This window comes from Manacus vitellinus, unplaced genomic scaffold (genome assembly GCF_001715985.3).
Source record: "Manacus vitellinus isolate BGI_N305 unplaced genomic scaffold, ASM171598v3 scaffold_0_pilon, whole genome shotgun sequence".
Lineage (NCBI taxonomy): Eukaryota > Metazoa > Chordata > Aves > Passeriformes > Pipridae > Manacus > Manacus vitellinus.
The window spans coordinates 22,091,636-22,111,435 of NW_021938789.1; the positions used below are offsets into that span (position 1 = coordinate 22,091,636).

At 41.8% G+C, this 19,800-nt stretch overlaps 1 protein-coding gene across 1 annotated transcript in view; it reads right to left on the reverse strand.

Annotated features, from left to right (window-relative positions):
- Positions 1-1,983: 1,983 nt before the first annotated feature.
- Positions 1,984-19,800, reverse strand: part of KDR (kinase insert domain receptor) — a 32,766-nt gene continuing 14,949 nt past the window's right edge. Inside the window, exons 18-30 of the mRNA XM_018069257.3 lie at positions 19,666-19,770; positions 18,342-18,455; positions 17,202-17,290; positions 15,352-15,508; positions 13,784-13,884; positions 12,093-12,215; positions 11,844-11,955; positions 11,357-11,456; positions 11,135-11,240; positions 9,906-10,057; positions 6,345-6,441; positions 6,160-6,248; positions 1,984-5,298 (exon numbers count right to left, since the gene is read on the reverse strand). Coding sequence (XP_017924746.3) covers positions 5,079-5,298; positions 6,160-6,248; positions 6,345-6,441; positions 9,906-10,057; positions 11,135-11,240; positions 11,357-11,456; positions 11,844-11,955; positions 12,093-12,215; positions 13,784-13,884; positions 15,352-15,508; positions 17,202-17,290; positions 18,342-18,455; positions 19,666-19,770 — 1,565 coding nt within the window. The 3' untranslated portion in view covers positions 1,984-5,078. The remainder of the gene's footprint in view (positions 5,299-6,159; positions 6,249-6,344; positions 6,442-9,905; positions 10,058-11,134; positions 11,241-11,356; positions 11,457-11,843; positions 11,956-12,092; positions 12,216-13,783; positions 13,885-15,351; positions 15,509-17,201; positions 17,291-18,341; positions 18,456-19,665; positions 19,771-19,800) is intronic.

Here is a 19,800-nt window from a genome sequence, read left to right on the forward strand (position 1 = left end):
GCCAGCAGCATGGACTTTGCTGTGTGCCCCACTATCAAGGGGCAATTCTGTGCCAAACCCTCACTGGTACTGCTGCTTAGCTTGGCAGGATGAAAACTACCTTATGCCTATCTACAATGTGTTGCAATCATGCCTCTGACTGTAGTGTAAAAACAGAGCAAGAGAAATAAAAGTAGTTACATTTCCACTTGCTTTTGTGAAACCGTGGCTAATAACAACACTTAGCATGACTGTACTGAAAGAGGGAGCGGCATGGAGCCCAGGGAAACAGCTCTGCAGGGTGCTGAACAGCTTCAGCTCACCCTGAAAGAGAGAATTAAATTTAATTGCATATATTCCACCTTTTAAGAAAGTCTTTTATTTGACCAGGACTTAGGAAACCACATGGCACTGCCATTTTACCTGGCAGCAGAGGCTGTGTGGGTGGGTCCGGAAATCAAATTCATTCACTTCCGCCACCCTCATCCCAAAACTTCCAGAGCAGCAATCATTCACCATAACACATCATCCTAACAAGCTGCAAGGCAGAGATACTTCACATTTTAACCAACCGATGGCAGTCAGTGAATAACATCTAGGTAAGCAGAACACCCTTCATCATGAATCTGATATGTTTACCAGCTAATTAAAGCTGTGTAGGGATTAGGCTTTACAATGTGTATAGTTTTATGGCAACAAAACCTGAGCTTCCTAAGATTACATTGACCAGCTCCTTATCTCTGATGCTGAGATGTTTATCAGCACCATATGTTACAAGCTCCTGCTATGTTTCCCAATGACCTTTTAGGACTTAATCAGCCCAAATGTCAGGGGTTGAGAAGATGAGGACATATATTACAACAGAGAATGCAACACTCAGCCAGACAGAATAAAAATCCAGGGCTGAAGTCCAAATAAAAGGTCTTCGTTGGTTAACTTCTGTCCCTAATAAATTTGTGGATTAGAAAAAGCAAACATTAACTTTGTTTTTCTTGCCCTTGCTCTTGTTTTGTGAGGTCCCATACTGCGAGGTAACACAGGGTGTGTACTCAAATATCAGTGATGAGGGGAAACCTCAGATGATTCATGGTTTGGGAATGTTTCGCATAAAAATAGTGAATTTCAGCTTTATATCTGGAGCATGTTTTGCAGCCCTAGAACCATCAAAAAGAGATGCCATTAGGAGGAAATGTTTGTCCCCAATGTCACCAGTTCTATGATTGTAGTCGTTTTAGTCACATACTGCTTTTAGAATTAACAAGCCCACTGTCCCAAAAATCCCGACATGATCTTTGGGGACAACCATATCAGAAGACATGGAGTATCATCATAATACTTTTATTTTTGTGTGAAATGCACTTGCTTGCAATTCGAGATGCATTAATAAGAAAAACTTAGGCAAGGACTGGATTTGCCAAGACATTTCCATGCAAAGAATGAGATACTTTTTAAGTATCTTTTGCAGGGAGAAGTACCTACCTACCATACTTGAACGCCCCTGCATTCTTCAGGTGGGCTGTGTTTACATCGATAAGAGCTGGCATGAGTCATCTTCAAGCCCTGAAACTGCCTGTTTCTGGCATGGCTCTGCTTGTTTCCATGTCCAAACGCACCAGCAATCACCGTTCATTCTGGCAGTTCTTCTGAACAAGATGAGTCAATCCCGTCACTGCTTCTCCCCAGTCCTACCCAGCTGCTCGGAGTGATATGTTTGGATCCATAATCTCACAAGTGTCCCTTCTATTTGCAGCTCATTGGGCTCAGAGCCAGGCTGGATTTCACAGGTAAGGATGCTGATCCAAATGTTGGCACTTGACTGCATGGCTGGAGAATGGAGATAAAGCTAGGACTGGTTTGCAAGGCATTTGCAAATCTGTGCACTATACGTCTGTTGTTTCCTTAAAAATATCCTTTTTGGAATTTAAAGCATCTAAAAGGCAGATGTGTCATGACTAGGGTTTAGCTGAACGTGCTGTATTCAGAATACAACAAAAAGCCCAGGTGTTTTAAAGGATGTAATGACTGTGATCTAAGAAAAGAATTGTGTTACTGGATGCCAAATATATGAACACACTTATAGAACTTTTGCTAGCTCCTGACACTGAATATATGGTGTGGGTTGTTTTTAGTTTTTTTTTAAAAAGAAGCTAATTTCCTTTCCTAAAGCAGGTTTATGTTAGTTCCCACATTTTCCAGGCATATTTAAAATTATTTGGACCCACAAGAGAGTTTCACTGGCTGACAAGGATTATAAGTGAGAACTCACTGTCTGAAATGGCTATCTTGCAACTTCGTCAGTTTGCATTACAGTGGACAGCTGTTTTGGAAGTACTGCAAACACACAGAGAAGCATCTGACTCCATGTATGTGGCATGTATCCTGTATTACACCAAGCCAGAGAGGAACCAAAACTAGAAAATGAGATGTTTAAATTGAACATCCCAAACCTTGGGGAGTCCAGGTTTAGGGCAGATAGATATCAATGACAGATCTCCATCTCCACCTCACTGTCAGGGTTCACTAATAGGTGGCTCATCAAGGTTCTGCCAGTGTCAGTATTTTATGCCCATTGTATAATAATAATAATAATAATAATACATAGAGGAACAGTTTCATTAAAGATATTGAAGACTACTGCAGAGGGGGGATGTTAAAGAATGTAGCGTTGTCTGTTGAGCATACTCTACTGGCTAGACCTTTGCCTGGGAAGCAAGAAAAATGTCAAATATATACATGAAAATACAAGTCCTTCCTAGAAAGCCCTTACAGAAGTCCTAGGAAGCCTCTCCCGTTTTTTTCCACCTGACCTCCCAGCTCCTGATTTCCTGGCTGTAAAATGCTTTAGATTTAGGAGAAGGAATGGAGAAACATCTGAAGCTTGATATCCCACAGCCTTGTATTTGGGGGATGCATGTTGTGTGTAGAAGGTATTAATCACATATTCAGCCTGAGAAGAGTTTAGCAGTGAGATCTCCCACTTCCAAGATAACTGTTCTCACTGTGCAGTAGCCTACAAAGGTCTCATTTCAAACTGCAATAAAGAGAAGCAGAATTAAAGTCTGCAGTTGGTGGCTTAACTTCACTTGCACTTTAACATAAGATGTTATAATTCTTTGAGTCCTGATACCCCAACAGTGAACAACCTTGCACTGAGAACAAAGACCTACACAGTGCAGAAGAGAAAGTCAAAAAGTGGGAAACAGAAGGAAAGGGTGAGAGCTTTAAGTACAGATTTTAAATAAAGGAGGACTTCACTGCACAAGAGCAGGGACAATATTTAAGCTGTGAGCTAGAAGAAACACAAGCGGGAAAAGATGGATAAGGCTTTAAGGGAAACTGCCACTACCCAGGCAAAATCCACAATACAATTAGATCAAGCATTTCCTAACTGAACACAATTAACTCTTTCGGAGGAGATTCATCCTGTACAAGCAGTCTATTCCTCTGATCATTTCTCTAAAGGTATTCCCAATTGCTAAAAGTCACAGAAGTTTCTTTACTACACATATCCACTGAAATATTCATAGACCTGGACGATGTTATAAAAAACTAGATTCATTAAATGACACTTGAAAAAAGTAGTCCTTTGTAATATTCCCTGTCAATAGAAAGTATATAAGAAAAGCAAACAGATCTACTGTAGCCCCCAACTCTAAATTTCCAGTCCCTTTTAATAAAGTGAAAATTTTAGATATTAAAGAATTTTGTGACCTTTGCAATGCTACAGAACACTGATACAAAGTGTGAATAGTACAATATCCATTATATAATATATATTTATATTTTAATATATTACATTTATTTCTACATAAAGAGGCTATAAATACTGTATATGCCTTATATTTATAGTTCCCAGCATTTGACATTTTAGTAAGTACAAACAAAAAAATACTTATAAAAATACAAAAAAACTTCAGTAGAAATAGCTTTACATTTTAAAATCCTGTAGTCTGCATTGTGTCTATCAATAAAGTTCTGGGACTACAAGAGCACAGGTAAGAAGTTGTCCAACAATTAGGCACAATTTCACCACTCGTAGAAGATCAGAGCTGCCATGAAACCAGTCATGAATTCCCAAGGCTACATAAACCGATATCTCTGCCATTGCAAACAGACTTAGAGTTTGCAAAGAGAATGAGTCAGACCTAAATCTGAGGGAGGGGGGATGAGACAAGAAGGTAGGATGCCCTTAGGATCCCCCACCAGAACGACAGAGCTTCCTGTGGTCCTAAGGTAAATTACATTTGCTTTTCTACCTGTTGTAGAGGCTACCCAACTGGTGATCTGGGGGGAGGAGAGTATTTTCTGCAGCAATTTCAGGCTAGCTCAGAAGCAGGTAGGCATCTGGCATGTGACAAGGGTGCCGGGGATGATGGGGGGCAGGCCCATCCTCAGAGATGAGGCCCTGCCACCTGTGTTCCATCACTTGGCTCAATGCTCTGCCTTGTCCCTACTAACCAACTTCACCATGCAAGTCTTGCAAGCAAATGCAGCTCATGAGGTCTTGTACAACAACGCTTTTTCCTCTGCCAAGGACAGAGACCATCATCCTGACCTATATTTAGCCGAGCCTATGTTTAGTCTCAGGCCGTCAGTGGGTGCCAGAACCTTGAGCTGGATGTTCCTTTTTTTGTTTGTGAAGGTACAAGCAAGGAATAACTCTGAGAAACAAGAAGCCAGTGCCGCACTGTTTCCTTCCTGGAGTCCAGCCACAAAAGGGAAAAACAAACAAAAAAAACCCAACCAAAACTAAAAGCAGGGCTGTGCCATTATTTCGTACAAGTAGAAACAGTTAAGTTGAATGCTGTGATGCTGCCTGCATTAGGCAGATGCTTGACATATCACCAGGGTCTGCTTCTGCCACAGGGTTGGCACAGCACACACATTGTGGCACCCTCAGCCACCAGCATCTCTTTAGAAAAGAACCCCCAGCCCGGCACAGCACAGTTTTGCTGCCAGCTGCTTCTGCATCCTCTTCAGGAAAAATGAGTGTCTTTTCTTAGTCCCAAGGATGCCGTCTTTCTATACATCAAACCTGAATGCTACCAGCCAGGCAGTGAAGGCACATCCCAGGGGAATCTGGAGCTGCCAGGTTGCCCCTAGAGCGGTGGGGGGGTGAGAGGCGCGGGGCCATCGTAGGCGAGGCCATGAGCGCGGCAGAGGGGGGGCGAGGCCTCCCGCACACACAAGAGTTCAGTCTCCTCGCTGGAGTACACCGTGGTGTCCATGTCATCCGAGTGGTATCCCGACTGGTACCCACTTGTCTGGTTGGAGGCTTCGGACATAACGGATTCATTACTCTTGCTGGGCACCAGCGTGCTAAAAAAAGACAAGCAGAAACAGCACTGAGAGAGCTGTGGAGACTGTCTTCTGAAGGGTAGGTGGGAGATTGGAGATGGCAGCTGCTTTCCATCACGGCAACAACCAAAGCAAAATGCTGTACTTAGCAAGCCTGGCTTCAAGCCTTTTTAAACATGCATTTGATTGTAAGGAGAGACCTTTTCATATGTCCTAATTTCACTAACACATGGAAAAGATGTTTAATTTTATGATGATACAAGGAGTTAGATTGCGACCACAGATGAAATGGAGAGAAAACTTTTAGAGGCTTTATTTTAGCAGTGGTGCAATTGTAACTGCAGTATATCTTTGTCCACAGTGAAGTTATCCTGGGGAAAAAAAATTCCTGAGAAGCTCTCAAAGAGCATACGTGAGGTTTCAGCTTCATGAACACCATTGTGCTTCCTGTGAACTGCACAATGAAACCCCTGTACAATCCTCTGAAAACACACCCAGGTACATCCTGCAAACTCAAGAGTCAGCTATTAAAAAAAAAGTAAGAAAGAAAAAGCAAGCAAAAAAAAGAGCTCTTTACCAGTTCAGACAGGCCCTCATAAATATGGCTCAGTTGTGTGCATCAATTCAGTACCTCCAAGGGGTGGTTGATGCTATTGCAGCAAGTCCTTTCTGAGTGCTGACTGATGCTCCCAACAGCTACATTACCTCTCCTCTCCTGGTACCAAATGTGGATGACCAGGCGTACAGTGCACAATTTTGCTTTCTTTGTTTTGAAAAGTACATTAAGAAAAGATTTGTTCTTCTAAACAAACCAATCAGTCTTCTAACATACTGCAGGTAAAAGATCATATTCAATCCTATGATCATATCCCTGAGCCTTACCTAAAGGGTATTTTCACTTGTTTATCATTCTCTTCCAAAGTCTTCAGCTCTTCAGATGCAAGAACCATCCCGCTATCTGTCTGGTTTTCCTGCAAAGATATTAGAAATGCATTAAATGGAAAAGGATTAAAACCATGAAAAAAGATATTAAAAGAAGGAAAATATGTACAAACAGATAAACTCACCTCCTGAACAACTTTTACAGTAGTTACCAATGGGACATCTTCAAATGTTTTCACACTCACAGGGCGGCTTTTTCTCTTGCTACCTTGTCGGTACTGACTACAAAGAAAACAAAACAAAAGTTTTGTGTCCACTATCCACGACTTGGCTGCAAACAGCACAATGATATCAGAATCCTTTTATCTCTCTTCAGAAAAGTTAATCCTTTTGTCAAAACATATTATGCAAACCTTCAAATATCCATTTATTGAAAAGGATGAACAGCCTAGAAAATGGCATGTTTCTGACCTTTTGCTCCTGACAATCTTGATCTCTGAGCAAATTCTAAGAAATGGCTTTGAGAAAACAGCTTCTTTCCTCAGTTACACTGGAGGGCTTCACTTCCTGCAAGGTTTGCTTAGAAGTACAATAAACAGAGGAGCCTGGAGCACAGACATGTGTCTCTTCCTTTGGACTGCACTTCTAAGACCCCTGGCTGGACCTAGGACAACAACAGCAGACTCAGCAGACTGCTGCCCTTAAACTGTGGGGATCAGGACAGGGAGTGCTACATCTCTTTTGAAAGCTCTTCTCCTAAAGAAGCCCTATGGTCAGGATGACATCCATAAAAATTACTGGGCAAAAAAAATAAAATTGACTTTCATGGAGGTACTAATACAGCAAACAAAATGGCTACCCTCAGCTTTCTGCCTAAGTGAATATGGAATAAAATGGATGTTGTCCCAGTTAAACAGGGCAGTAAAACAGGACAAATTTATGTTCTTAACAGCTAATGAAGGAAAAGCCATAGAGTTAGAAGAGAACCCTGCATCCACCTGAAGGCCAAAACTGAAGGAACTTAAAAGCATCATTCGCCATATTTCCCAGCTTTGAGTCTAGCTATGTTGAGTCCTGCCTATCTCCAACAGACATTCATTTAAACTAGCAGGGATTTTACAAGTTCCATTTGGAGCCTGCTCAGGTGCTCAATCACACTTCAGAAGGTTTTTCAAATATTAAATCTAAGTACTTGCTGCAAATAAAATTTATCCTAATGCTGGTGACACAGAAAGATTAATTAGCACCCTCTTTGGTGCAACTTTTCATATTCTGAAAACTGTTACTATGTTCCCTCTCCATTTTCTCTTCCTAAACTTAACAAAACCAGTTATTTCAAACTCTGCACTGGCCATGTCTTCTGCTCCTGTTACTCAGCAGTAGTATCTAAACTACTTTCCATCCAATGCTACCAAGACCAAACACATCTAATGGACAATCTACCTTCTTGGACAGCCTGACCTTGAATGATTCCACAACTTGCCTTCTAAGTTTGTAAGCTACCTGTGTGTTTGCATTTAAACGTCCACACAGGCAAAGAACGGCATAGCCAGAAATACAGTTACCAAGGTGGTGAGGACTGAGAATCCCAGCCTCTTGATCTGAATAACCTCCCAGGTGTGGGAGTGCTGCCTCTGCTCAGCCCAGACAAAAGTCAGCCTACAAGACTACAATGAACGAGATCTTCTTGCTTAAGCCAAACACTGTGCAAACAGGACCAGAAACAGTGTGCAGACAGAAAGAGGCCACGCATGGAGTCTGACTTCTGTCCTGTGGCAGTAAGAGCTCAGCTGATGTCCTGACAGTATTTCCCGACATGCGTTTCCATTTTGTAATAGATTGTCCCGTTAAAAAAAAAGGCCAAAAATGTCCTACATGAAATCAAAATCCACCTTCTCTGCTACCCTCCAGACCAATTATTCTTATTAAAAATGAAACAGATTGGTTTGACTTGATTTGTTCTTCACAAATCCATGCTGGCCATTTTTAGTTAATTCATTTTCCTGTAGGCATTTACCATTATTTATATGATCGCTTATTCCAGGATTGTTGCTAGAATTCAAATCAAACAATTTAAGAACTACACATTTTATGTTCTTGCTAAAAGCAGGCATTATCTTTACACTTTACACTAAATCTTCTATACCTCACCTACTTTTTAATCACAATATTTCAAGGTTTAGAAATTGCATATCTATTTTCTAAGCCAAATATGGCAGATGTTAGGAGGTCCCGCTGATTTTAATTTACATCAGTAATCTAAATATTCTTTTATATTCTCCATGTTTCCCCTGTGCTTGCTTTCCTCCTTAGCTTTGATTTAGACTGTATTAAATCAGCCTTTCCTCATAGTTTGTACTTCTGTGAAGATTGAAAAAGACATTTCTGAATAGATCAATCTGTTTCACCATCTGTATACTAAGATCCATGCCTATAAAATCATTTTCAGGTATCAGAATGGAAGAATAAAGCCCCTAGACATGTTTTAACCTTTCCACTTTGCCTGTCCTAGCATGGTTTCCCCTAGTGCTTTCACAACCCTGTCACACTGCAAGACAAGAGAAAAGAGATTCAATCTCCTTAAAAGGTTGGCAGAGGGATTTTATTTCTGTTCATAACAGGAAATGGAGACCAGGAAAGGCCATATAGGAAGTATTAGAAGTGGAAAATAAGTGTGATGTTTTCAGTGTTAAACCATGGTTTCTTGTCTTCTAAATATTTATAGTTTGAACTGTCCCATTAATAAAACACGGGGTTGAGAGTTCAGCTGTAGGACCACAAGTTCAACTGAAATGTGAAATGCAGTGTGCCCTACCTAGTCTTTTCTGGGACCACATAAAAATGTCACCCTGCAGTGACATTTTGTTGCGAAAAAATCTTTGGGAACCTTGGTGGGTATAATACAAGCACTGAGAGAGAGGGCTCCACTTCACGGAAACCACATGAAACCTGCCAATAGAGTCCATCTCTGCCCTTATGGTTGTATCCATCTCTTTCTGTTCTCCTTCTTCTGAAATTGTATTAAGCGACCCAGGGCTCCCAGCATCTAAATGGCTGAATTTGATCTTAGGTAGCACTGGATGAGAAAATACTTTTCTCCTTTACATCCTATGCCTGAGGTCCTTAAAGGGTCCAACATAAGCCCCTTCAGTGCATTAGTACAAACTCCTTACTGGGGAATCACTTCTGCCATGATACCCAACAGCATCCACCACTATTGCTCCATTGTGGATGCCTCAGCAGCCCACCAGAAGCAAGCAGCAGACAAAACCAAGTGACAACACTATTTATGTTATGTTCTCCTAGGCTATCATTTCATGACCTATTTTCCAACATTTCACTTTAGGAGGAGAAACGCCAGAGAGGTTATTAATGATAGATCTATCACCATTAATATTCTAGGAAGCTGCAACACAAGTGTGTGAACACAACTGAATTGGACCAGTAAAACCTTTTATGTGTTCTGATTCTTAAAAAACAAACAACAAATATTCTTGTGTTTTTTGCTTTTTCTTCTTTAAATGAAAATACAATACCTTAAAAGGGTAGCGACATTAAAAATATATAAAAAAGCCACTAGCATTTGGGGAGGTAAGAAACTAGCTTTTGCCTAGAAAATCTCTACTCATCTGTATGGAGAAGGTTAAATATGAACCAGGCAGCTGAAGTCTCTTCCTTTCATTTTCCCTGCCCCCCATATGAACAAAACCCAGAGGCCCCAGTAGGATGTCCACCGTATAAAATACCTAATTCCTGCTGTGTTGTCATAATGGAATTTGGGATCACAGACTTCCTCTTCCTCCCTACAGGAAGCAGGTGAAGTTGGGAGAGAGAGACCTGAATCCTCTTCCATATTCAGCGATACTGACAAAGGAAGGACAACGTAGTCTTTACCATCCTGTAGAATGCAGTGAAAAAATACAAAATTAAATAGGCTACAGAGACACACAAACAAAAACAGCTACATGCACGTATGTGGAGAATGCATCAGACCAACAGTGCTACCCTGGTTGTTTTATTAAACTATGAACATTATAACACCTTTGCAGGAGCAGCTACATTAAAAGAAGGAAACTTAATAAGAACCACTTCCAAGCAGTTTTAAACTTTTAAAAAGTAGATTTTTATATAATATACTGTAGCATAATGTATAAACTGAACTTTTTATTGATGTCTTCGAAAAAAAATACAGATTATAGTAATGTTTGACTCCCAATGCCACAAAGTACATGAACCTGATAGTTTGGAAGGGCAGGTAATTACCATCATCATCAATAGAAAGGGAGAACTTGTCTAATAGGGAATCACACGGCCAAACCCAGTGTCCTTCATCCAGTGGGTTCACATCTATTGCCCTGGCCTTGTCCACTTCCATAGTAAATAAAAAGGAAGCTACAAGGTAGAGAACCTGGTAGAGAGACCCATGTACCCCACCTGGTCAGAGTGAGCTCTCCTACTGCGATGCCTGCACCCAGGACAAGTCTTAATACATTAATTTGCATGGAGTTGCTCACAGGCAGTGAAATTCCTGCATCCTTGTTTTCCAGGATAGTCATTAAAAGTGTTGCAGCCCACACCCTCACATATGCTAAGATATCCATCTTTGGCACAGTAAGATCAACAGGAGCTACCTGCTGAAATGCGTCTGCAGCATGCAGAGAAATCATCAGCAGAGCAGGGAATTGAGTCTATGCCAGCAACTCTCTGGCAAGACAGCAATGGTGTCATGAGAAACCCTTGCTGGCAGGACAGATGGTTTTTGGTTACCACAACACAGCTTCTGGGACCTTTACCCCACAAGTATTCTCTGCAAGTCAGTGACCCAACTGCTGGTCAATAACGGGAGTGGTAGAAGCAGCCCAGGCTCCCTGTCAGTTCCAGCAGACAGTACCCAGCTATGGGATGATGTGGTGGCTGGTAGGACAGGAGGTGTTCAGCTGGTGATTTTCGTGACCAGAGAATACAATTCCTTTACCTGACGGACATTGGCTTGCAGTAAATTTCCCAGGTGCTCTACCAGCTCTGAAAATGTGGGTCTCTGTTTAGGATCTCCATGCCAGCAATCCAGCATTGTTTGGTACCTAGAAGGACAAAACCAATTAAAATATCAGCATAAAGAAAACATCACTTACTGCTTGCTCCAGCACCTGCTATTATTGTAGGGTAAATGTGGGTAGCTGGAAGAACAGTTCCTTACATTTCTGGTGTTGTATAATCTGGTGCTCTCATTCTTGTTCCTTCTTTCAGTCTTCTGCAAAATTCCTCATCAATTTTCACTCCAGGGTATGGTGATGCACCTAAAATGAATACAATGGCAATTTTAATGCATTAGACTCTTAAATTCTGGTATTAATTTTCAAACAAATAACTTGCCATGGCCTGTGTTAATAAGACAATTCAGTATATTTGGATGTGAAAACAATTTATACTTATGATGGAAACAGCAACTGATTGAGTAAATAAGGCACATCATCACATATTGAAATTGTATGAAGAAATATTGCAAGTCCATGTTCCTACATTTGCAATTTAAAAAAATCTGAGTATTTTACTTTGACAGAGAAAAATATACAGGATTTCTTCAAGAAGTAAAAGAAAATGCTACAGAGGATCCAAGAACACTGTGACTATTTTCTTCAGACTCTATTGTTTAAAGATGGCTCAGTAAAATTAAAGTGACTCACCTAATGAAAATATTTCCCACAGCAGAACTCCAAAGGACCATACATCACTCTGAATGGTATATACTCTATCAAAAATGGTTTCTGGTGCCATCCATTTTAGTGGTAGTCTGGCCTGAAAGAATTTTATAAACAAAAATGTATCACAGTTTAACAAAACACTGAGTTTCCACAAACCCGTTTGAGGGAAACACAGAAAAAAAGTCCTGACTTCATATTAATTCTCTATTGAACAGAGAATCTGAAACTTACATCTCCTTTCCTGACGTAATCTGGGTCTTTGTAGATGTCTCGAGCCAAGCCAAAATCACAGATTTTGACCACATTATTGTCTGACAAGAGGATATTGCGAGCAGCCAGGTCCCTGTGGATGCACTGCAAAGAGAAGTAAACAACTTCATATGCTGCCTGTTGTCACAGCTCTGTCCACAAGGCTGATCTCTTCCACATATGTGCTCTTCTACCCTCAAAGGCCAGCTAATTCTTAAAACCTTTTAAGAAAAAGAAACCTCAGCATCAACACTTGCTGATTTTAAGTGTTTTTTTGATGGTCACAACTGATTTGGCTCAGGGAGACTTGTATTCCCAAGTCCAAACATGCATCTGTTTATCCACTGTGCAGAGAAGGCCTTTGAAGTTGTCTAATTAATTATCCTAAGCAGCTGACACAAAACAGGTTCAGATCTGATTACCTTTAGATTTACTTAGGTTCACTCAAATCTGTGTACTCCACTATTTTTCTGAAAAACACCACACTAAAATGCAGACTTGATTCCAACACAAACTAATCTTGACTACAAGAGAAAGAAGTCCACATCTCTACCTATGCATAACAACAGCTTAGTCAACAACCCAAAGACTTCAAAAGTCAAACCTCAATAGCTTGAAGTAAAAGAATCAGGCTCTGAAAGTGGCTGTAGATTTGCTTCTAATATGGACTAAAACTGCAGGTTCTGGAAAGAGGCATTTTTACATATGCACACTGGTCAGGATGTATGAAAGATAGACAAAAGCATGTTTTTAGAAAAAGACTCTGAAGTCTACTCTTGAATACCTAGCCTGAACTCTAGAGTAGTGTTGTATTCCCCACTTTGATTTTCTTTTCCCATTTAGGTTAGATATTAGAAAAAGGTTCTTCACCCAGAGGGTGGTTGGGTGCTGGAACAGGCTCCCCAGGGAAGTGGTCACAGCACCAAGCCTGACAGAGTTCAAGAAGTGTTTGGATGAGACTCTCAGGCACATGGTGTGACTCTCGGGGTAAGCCTGTGCTGGGCCAGGAGCTGAACTTAATGATCCTTGTGGGTCCCTTCCAACTCAGCATATTCTGTGATTTTTTAAGTACTTTTTGTTCTATACAACTGCAGGCAACTCCTCACTCTTGCTGGAACTGACATCCTTTGAAATGTGGGCTCTACATACACAGAAAAGCTCAAATCACAGAAAAGTACTTCTAGAAGGCCAAAATTCAGGTGAGGTGTTGTTGACTGCCAGGCTGTCTTTGGCAAGAGACTCTCCAAGGAGTCATCCATGAAGTTTCATAGGTGAGCATCGTCTCTCCTCACATTGCCCTTCCAATCCCACTGCACAAGGTACAGGCAACCTCCTCAGAGCAAACTTCTTTACTCTTGTTTAGCTTCAGTTACCAGGGATTTGTCCCTAATTCTTTTAATAAAATCCATATAAGTCAGCTCCCCTCCTCCAACTACTTAACCGTTCTTCTGTGAACTGGTGGCCTTGTATAGTTCACTAACATTTGTGTCAATAAACGCATGGGCTGTTTCACTCTGTAGTATTAATGCTTTGAGCATGTCTTACAGCAAAAAGAAAATGTTGCGGATGACTGCTAGTCCAAAGATGAACACGCTGTTTCCTTCCATAGACCCACAGCACTACTTCCTACAGTCAAACAAATAACACGCCACCCTTCCTGAGAAGTTCCTTACTTTGCGTGAAGCCAAGAACTCCATTCCCCTCGCCACTTGGAAGCTATAACAGATGAGGTCCTCCATGGTCAAGGGGTTCTTGCAAAGGTCTTCAGGACCAGCTGCAAAGAATCAGATGACAGTCAAACATGCCCTTTGTCACTGATTTCACCTATAACTGCTTGTTAGGTAAAAGTTCATCTTAACCTTACACCACATCGAACCAGAAGAGCAAACCGAGCCCTTTTTTTGGCTGTATAGTTAACACGAAACCCATTTTTCACCAAACTAGTCTTGTGTAAAATGAATTTTGAGATGATGGGTTATACCCTAGGCCTCCTTGCTCATTTTCAGAGTTCCCACCAGTGGAAAGATTTGCAAAATAATCCCAAAAGAGAAACAACCAAAACTCAGCTCACAAGTTCCTAGGACAGTAAAGCTTGCTGTGGTTTCAACAGATGAATTTGGAAATGAATGAGAGGGTTTTCTTAGTTGTTAAAGGGAAAGAAAATGCCACGGGGAGAAAGACTTGAATTTGGCAAAAGCCCCAGCTAATTTAGGGTAGAGGAACCCTAACGTCATCCTCTAGTGACCTGGAGGAATAATGTACTCAAATATCTAAATATATCTAGGCATTTAGTTCCTGCTGAAATAAACAACTCTGTGACTTTGCTCAGCTCTTGATTTTAAGTAGAAATCTACCAAGAACCAGAACACGGGTGGCTACACTCCTAAGGGCTGCTTCAGGTCTACATACTTCTCACAATATCCCATCTTAGAGGGTCAATGTTTACACCAGAGAGTACTAAAAAGGACTAAAATGGTGTGGAAATGCATAAAGTGCGTGCCTGACATTACCTATTAGATCACATTGAAACTACAAGATCATCCTCCCCATTCACATACTGATGTTTTAATTTGCATTAAATGATATTTAGTAGTAGTTGAGGTACAGTCAGTAGAGCTACAGCCTTTCTTTCTCCTGACTAGTCTGATCCCTCCTCTAGATGAAATTAGTGCTGTCTCTGAGATGGCAGCACTGAGCACTTTGTGCTGCCTCTGCTAAAGAAGGACATGGCAAATGCATCAGTGAAACCACTGCAGAGGGTATGTATATCCCAGGGAGACTTTGAATGAGTGAATAATTCTGGTTTCCTGTTCCAGACAGACCACCTGTGCCCAGGGAAGGCAAAGCAACCTCTCTGCTAATAAGCAGTGAAGCAGATAGCATTTCACAGTATTTAACTTCTGCGTAAACACTGAGGAAATTCAGCTAGCATTCTGGTGTGTCCCTTTTTGCACTGCCTTCAGAGTTTGTGCTCTGCAATTTTCCCTGAAGACACTGGGACATTAAATAGACATATCTCCAAAAGGCAGTGCATTAACAATGCACCCTTTTCAGATGGAACATTATCCGGGATTGGGCTGAGAGGTTTGGGATGCTGAACTGAAAGTTCAGGAACTTTGGTCATCCAAATAATATCATACACACAGCTTTGAGGGAGCTTCAGAAATCACACAGTCCCAAATGTCCCTCATCAGCCCCACCAATGCCACCTGTTCCAACACCAGGAGAAGACATATCCTACCATCCTCCTCTTCCACGTCACTCAGGGACCGCTCCTCCACAAAGCCAGAGCTTGCTGAGCTCTGGCTGCTCGTGATGCTGTCCAACCGTCGCTTCAGGTCTGCAGAGACATCACCAACGTAGTTCTCTTTCCCCTGCCGAAACCTGGCACATTTGGTCTAGAAATATGAGGGGAGGGTGAGAAAAATCAAAAGCTGAAAGTGTGCCAGAAGCTTGGTCTGTGCCGAGGTTGCCACTGAAGGTAGGGAGGGAAACCCAGTGCTGGTGTGATCAGCTGCTCTGCTCCAAGCCAGCTCTGGTTGGGGCACCCAGCTGGTGCAGTGACAGTACCAGCAAAACCCAACCCGTGGCCACACCGGTTCACCAGCTGGAGCACCTTCTGCCACCCCGCAGCTCAACTTTCACCTCCTCCTTTTCCATTCTCCCAGACAAACTCCAGCAACATCTCCACATGCCAGGGAATAAATGCACACTGAGGACCTGGCCTTCTCAGCCTTGTGAAGCACTCATGGATGAATGCTCCAGAGCCCCTCTCATATGATCCAGCCTCTCCGTACTGCTACAGCTCTACTTCCCACTGCTGCAAAGGCCCTTCTACTAAACCTGTACCTTGGCCAAAACCCTAGCAGCCATCGCAATCTGAGTTATTTCCTTCTTCCCCTAAGCCACTGAATGCCTCCAGGGAGAAATCCAACTCCACAGGCTTCCTCCACCACATATCCATTTTCTCCTGCTTTGTTTTGGTACTTTTTTTTCCCTGGCAGGGCTGGTTTTTAACATTGCCAATTCCCATTCCCACTGCTTGTGTAAGCAAGGGTCAGCACCCTTGTGAAACCCCGTCTCTTCCTTCAAGGCCTCTCAGATATTCGTTTATCTTTTTACCTCACAAGAAGATGCAGAAAGTTGCTTTTGCCAACATAAAATAGTAAACACTGTCTCCAAGGATCAAGAAAAATAACCCTCTGGGGAACCAACAAGCAGAAGGAAGAAGCTCTGATTTAAACACAGCAGCTGCAGGGAGACTCAGGTCTACCAGTGTGTCAGAGCACAGCCCAGGGACCTCCCTCTTGGTTGTATGTGGAAAAGGGGAGGGTCCTGAGTGTGATGCTCAGCATTGGGTTCATGCAGTCATGTTCTTCATCCAGCAATCTCACCCTTGGGGAGGACGGATCCTCTCAACCCTCTCTGGAAATCAGACCCCTCTTAGAGGTGCCCAGAAATGAGTTTGAAAATGCCAGTCTCCATCCTTCCCCTTCTTTCAAACCAAGGTGCAAAGAGGGGGTGCAGTGATGGAGCTCCCTTTTGCAAAGGACTTGGGAGGTAAAAAGCTGAATGTAAACTCATGAGATACATCAATTATACCAAACTATTAATAATACCAAAGAAACATATAGCCTGGTTCAACAATGAGATAAGGAGACAGTGGAAAGGATAATCACGTGATAGCAGATACCTATGGATATCTGATGGATATATACACTAAACAGAGTGCAATTATTTAAGGTGGTCTGGAGCTTAACTAAGAAAGGAAAAAATTCAGGCTGATAATCAGAAAAAACTTCCTGAAAGATATGGCCAAGTGTAAAATAATCTGCCAAGGGAAATAGTGGAAGCCCAGTTCCTTTGCACATTTTAAGCTAACAATAACAAAACCGCTGCATTGCAGGGGCCAGGGGAAAGACTGGATGACCTGTGATGTCTTTGCCATCTCTCATTCCCATGAGAAGTACTAAGACATTCAGCATCCCCAAGGACTGCCACTTTAGTCTGCACTAGAAAAAGAAACATTGTGCATGGAAAAACCCCACCAAATCAAACACTTTACTGGTTTTTTTAACCTTGACTCCTTACCTTGTATGGGACAAATTCACTCCTCTTGCTCCGTAGGTAAGCCGACAGATTTCCAAACTTGCAATATTCCACAATCACCATGAGTGGGCCTGTACAACAAAGCAATTCCTTAGAAACACCATTTACATCCCACCTTATTTCACAGCATAATTTGTGACTAGAAGTACATACGTTTCAAAAAGCATTCTGCTACCTAGAGATTTTTAAAAATACCAGCAACAATAAAAAAATCTAATTGAAGCAGGGAAATTATTCATTTTTCTGCTCTATAAGGAAGGAAAACAAAGCAGACACTTTTGAAAATCATAGGCTTAATTTCGTATGTGAAAGAACTAAAAATTTAAAACAGGAATCTTGGTTTCAGACATATATGCCTTACTGTACAGTATAAATGTGGTATTTCATGCTCAGATTTACCTCATATAGACATATGCTACAATGATAAAATTCCATCCTAGGTTCCACATGCTGGACATCTCTATTTTATTATGGAATAAACAAGGAAAAAATCTTTATGGACTATGTTTCCCTCAACAACTGACTTCTGTCATGGAACTTTACAAATTAAATTCTGATCCCACAATAAGCCAACGAGTCAGCTTCCCTGAAAAATTATTACTTAGTTACTGTACACTGAATCTATTCCAAATTAGTCTGTAGTGCTGGATTTGCTAAACAAAACATCTGTCCTGGATTATAAAGTTAAATAGGTTCATCCACACAGAGCTGGACTCCAAAATGCAACCTCCCCTCCTACACACACACACAGAGACACCAACAGTCCATCCAGAGAGGGGAAGTCACAACTTGCAGTAACAGTGTACCTGGTGACAAGAGTAAGAGCAACTTGTTAAATGTGTTATTAGACTCAGCTCCAAAGTCTGTTACATGTGGGGTGTCCAATGTAAAGATGGATCTGAAGCACAGAAAAGCAAAGTGATAGAAAAACTAAGGAACTGCATGTTGAACTCAGGGCTTCTGAGCCCTTATTCCACCTCTAGACTTGCTCACCCTTATCAGATTTTTTTTAAAAGGACTACTTCTTCCACCCTTGATTTTGAAACTCAATTTTATATGTAGGAGAAATGGCAGAAATAGGGTTTTCTTTAACACCTTCTCACCCACTGAGAAGTCACTCACCTCCTGGCTTTGTGCAGGCTCCAAGTAAATTGACAACGTTGAGATGATGGCCAATATGAATGAGTATCTTCAGCTCTGACATAAGTGCTCTGTGCTCACTATGGGTTGCCCCTTCTGCAGAGGTAAAACAACACAGATCAGGAGCAGCACAGACAGGAAGGTTCTGCCCTCCTCCCCATTCTCTTCTCTTCTTTATCTGGCCCATCTAGTGAGAAGCCTTATTGGCTGGTAGCCAGGGCCAGCTATGCTGCAGGACACTGATGAAAACTAGGCACGTGCCTGACAGGGTTGAGTTTGCTCTGCTTTTAAACGTTTCCCAAAGCTTGCAGAGGGCAGTACATGAGAACAGAAACACAAACAATTCAGGGTAGCAAACACCTTTTTTCCTACAGATCTTTTGAGCAGTTTGTACTCTGCTGTTTGACCCTCACAGAAACATTGTCCCATAGTCGTTGCTGGGGTCTATGCTAAGGGTCCAGTGGGTCCACAGGCTGGGGGAGATAGAGCCAGGGCCAAACATGCCTGCAGCCTCACCAAAAGCCTGGAGATATGGCTGGTGTTCTCATCACCCAGATATAGAAGGGGAAGAGGAAAGAGCTGAAGCAGTGGGCAGAGAGGGGCAGAGGAGGCAGCTCTCTGCTGGTTGCCTGAGCACTGAGAAGCTGGAGGGACAAGGCTTTCCAGTTTTTACTGACAGTACGGCTTGTTCATCCCATTGCAATGAGTCTGCAACAGCTCTTGCCTGCGCTTCTGACTGCTCACACCACACCATCAGAAATCCCGTCTTTTTCATCCTTCTTCCAGTACACCACAGGGTGGAATACAGCCCCCAGGTGCTGGCAGACCCATTTTGCTGTCCCAGTTATGTCTTTTTTAGGAATAATGTGTGTGGAAACCGCACATTTCAACATTTCTATGGCAAATGTGAGGCAGTATAATATGATTTAAAGTGAAGAGAAAGCTATTCCAAACTACAGCTCATTTTGGAGCGTGCCTAAGCCATTGTCTTGAGACTTGCAGAAAGCTCCCTACCAAGACGCATAAGGCAAAAATGGACACAAAATTGATTGCAGGTGCAACTTTGTCTTCTGAACCTGAGTAGAACTATAAAGCAATGGCTATGAAACCACAGTCACAGTGCTCCAGTTATTTATGAGGAAAAGGCATGTACTTCCCCTAATCATTGCTTCATGATAACAACTGTTAAGCTAAACTTGTATAACCACTGGTGCGAATATTTGGATTTTTTTTATCTACTGGTTATAGTGTTGACAATTATCCCTATATTGTGTATTCAAGGTAAAGTTTTAGTCATTATTTTTACCTTTAAGCATTTTGACGGCCACTGTTTTGCAGGTAGCAGTTTTGTCAATCCCAAATGCATCTGCTTCTATGACCTGGCCAAAAGCTCCACGCCCAAGAGGTTTACCTTGAAGTGAGAACACAAACACATTTGCTT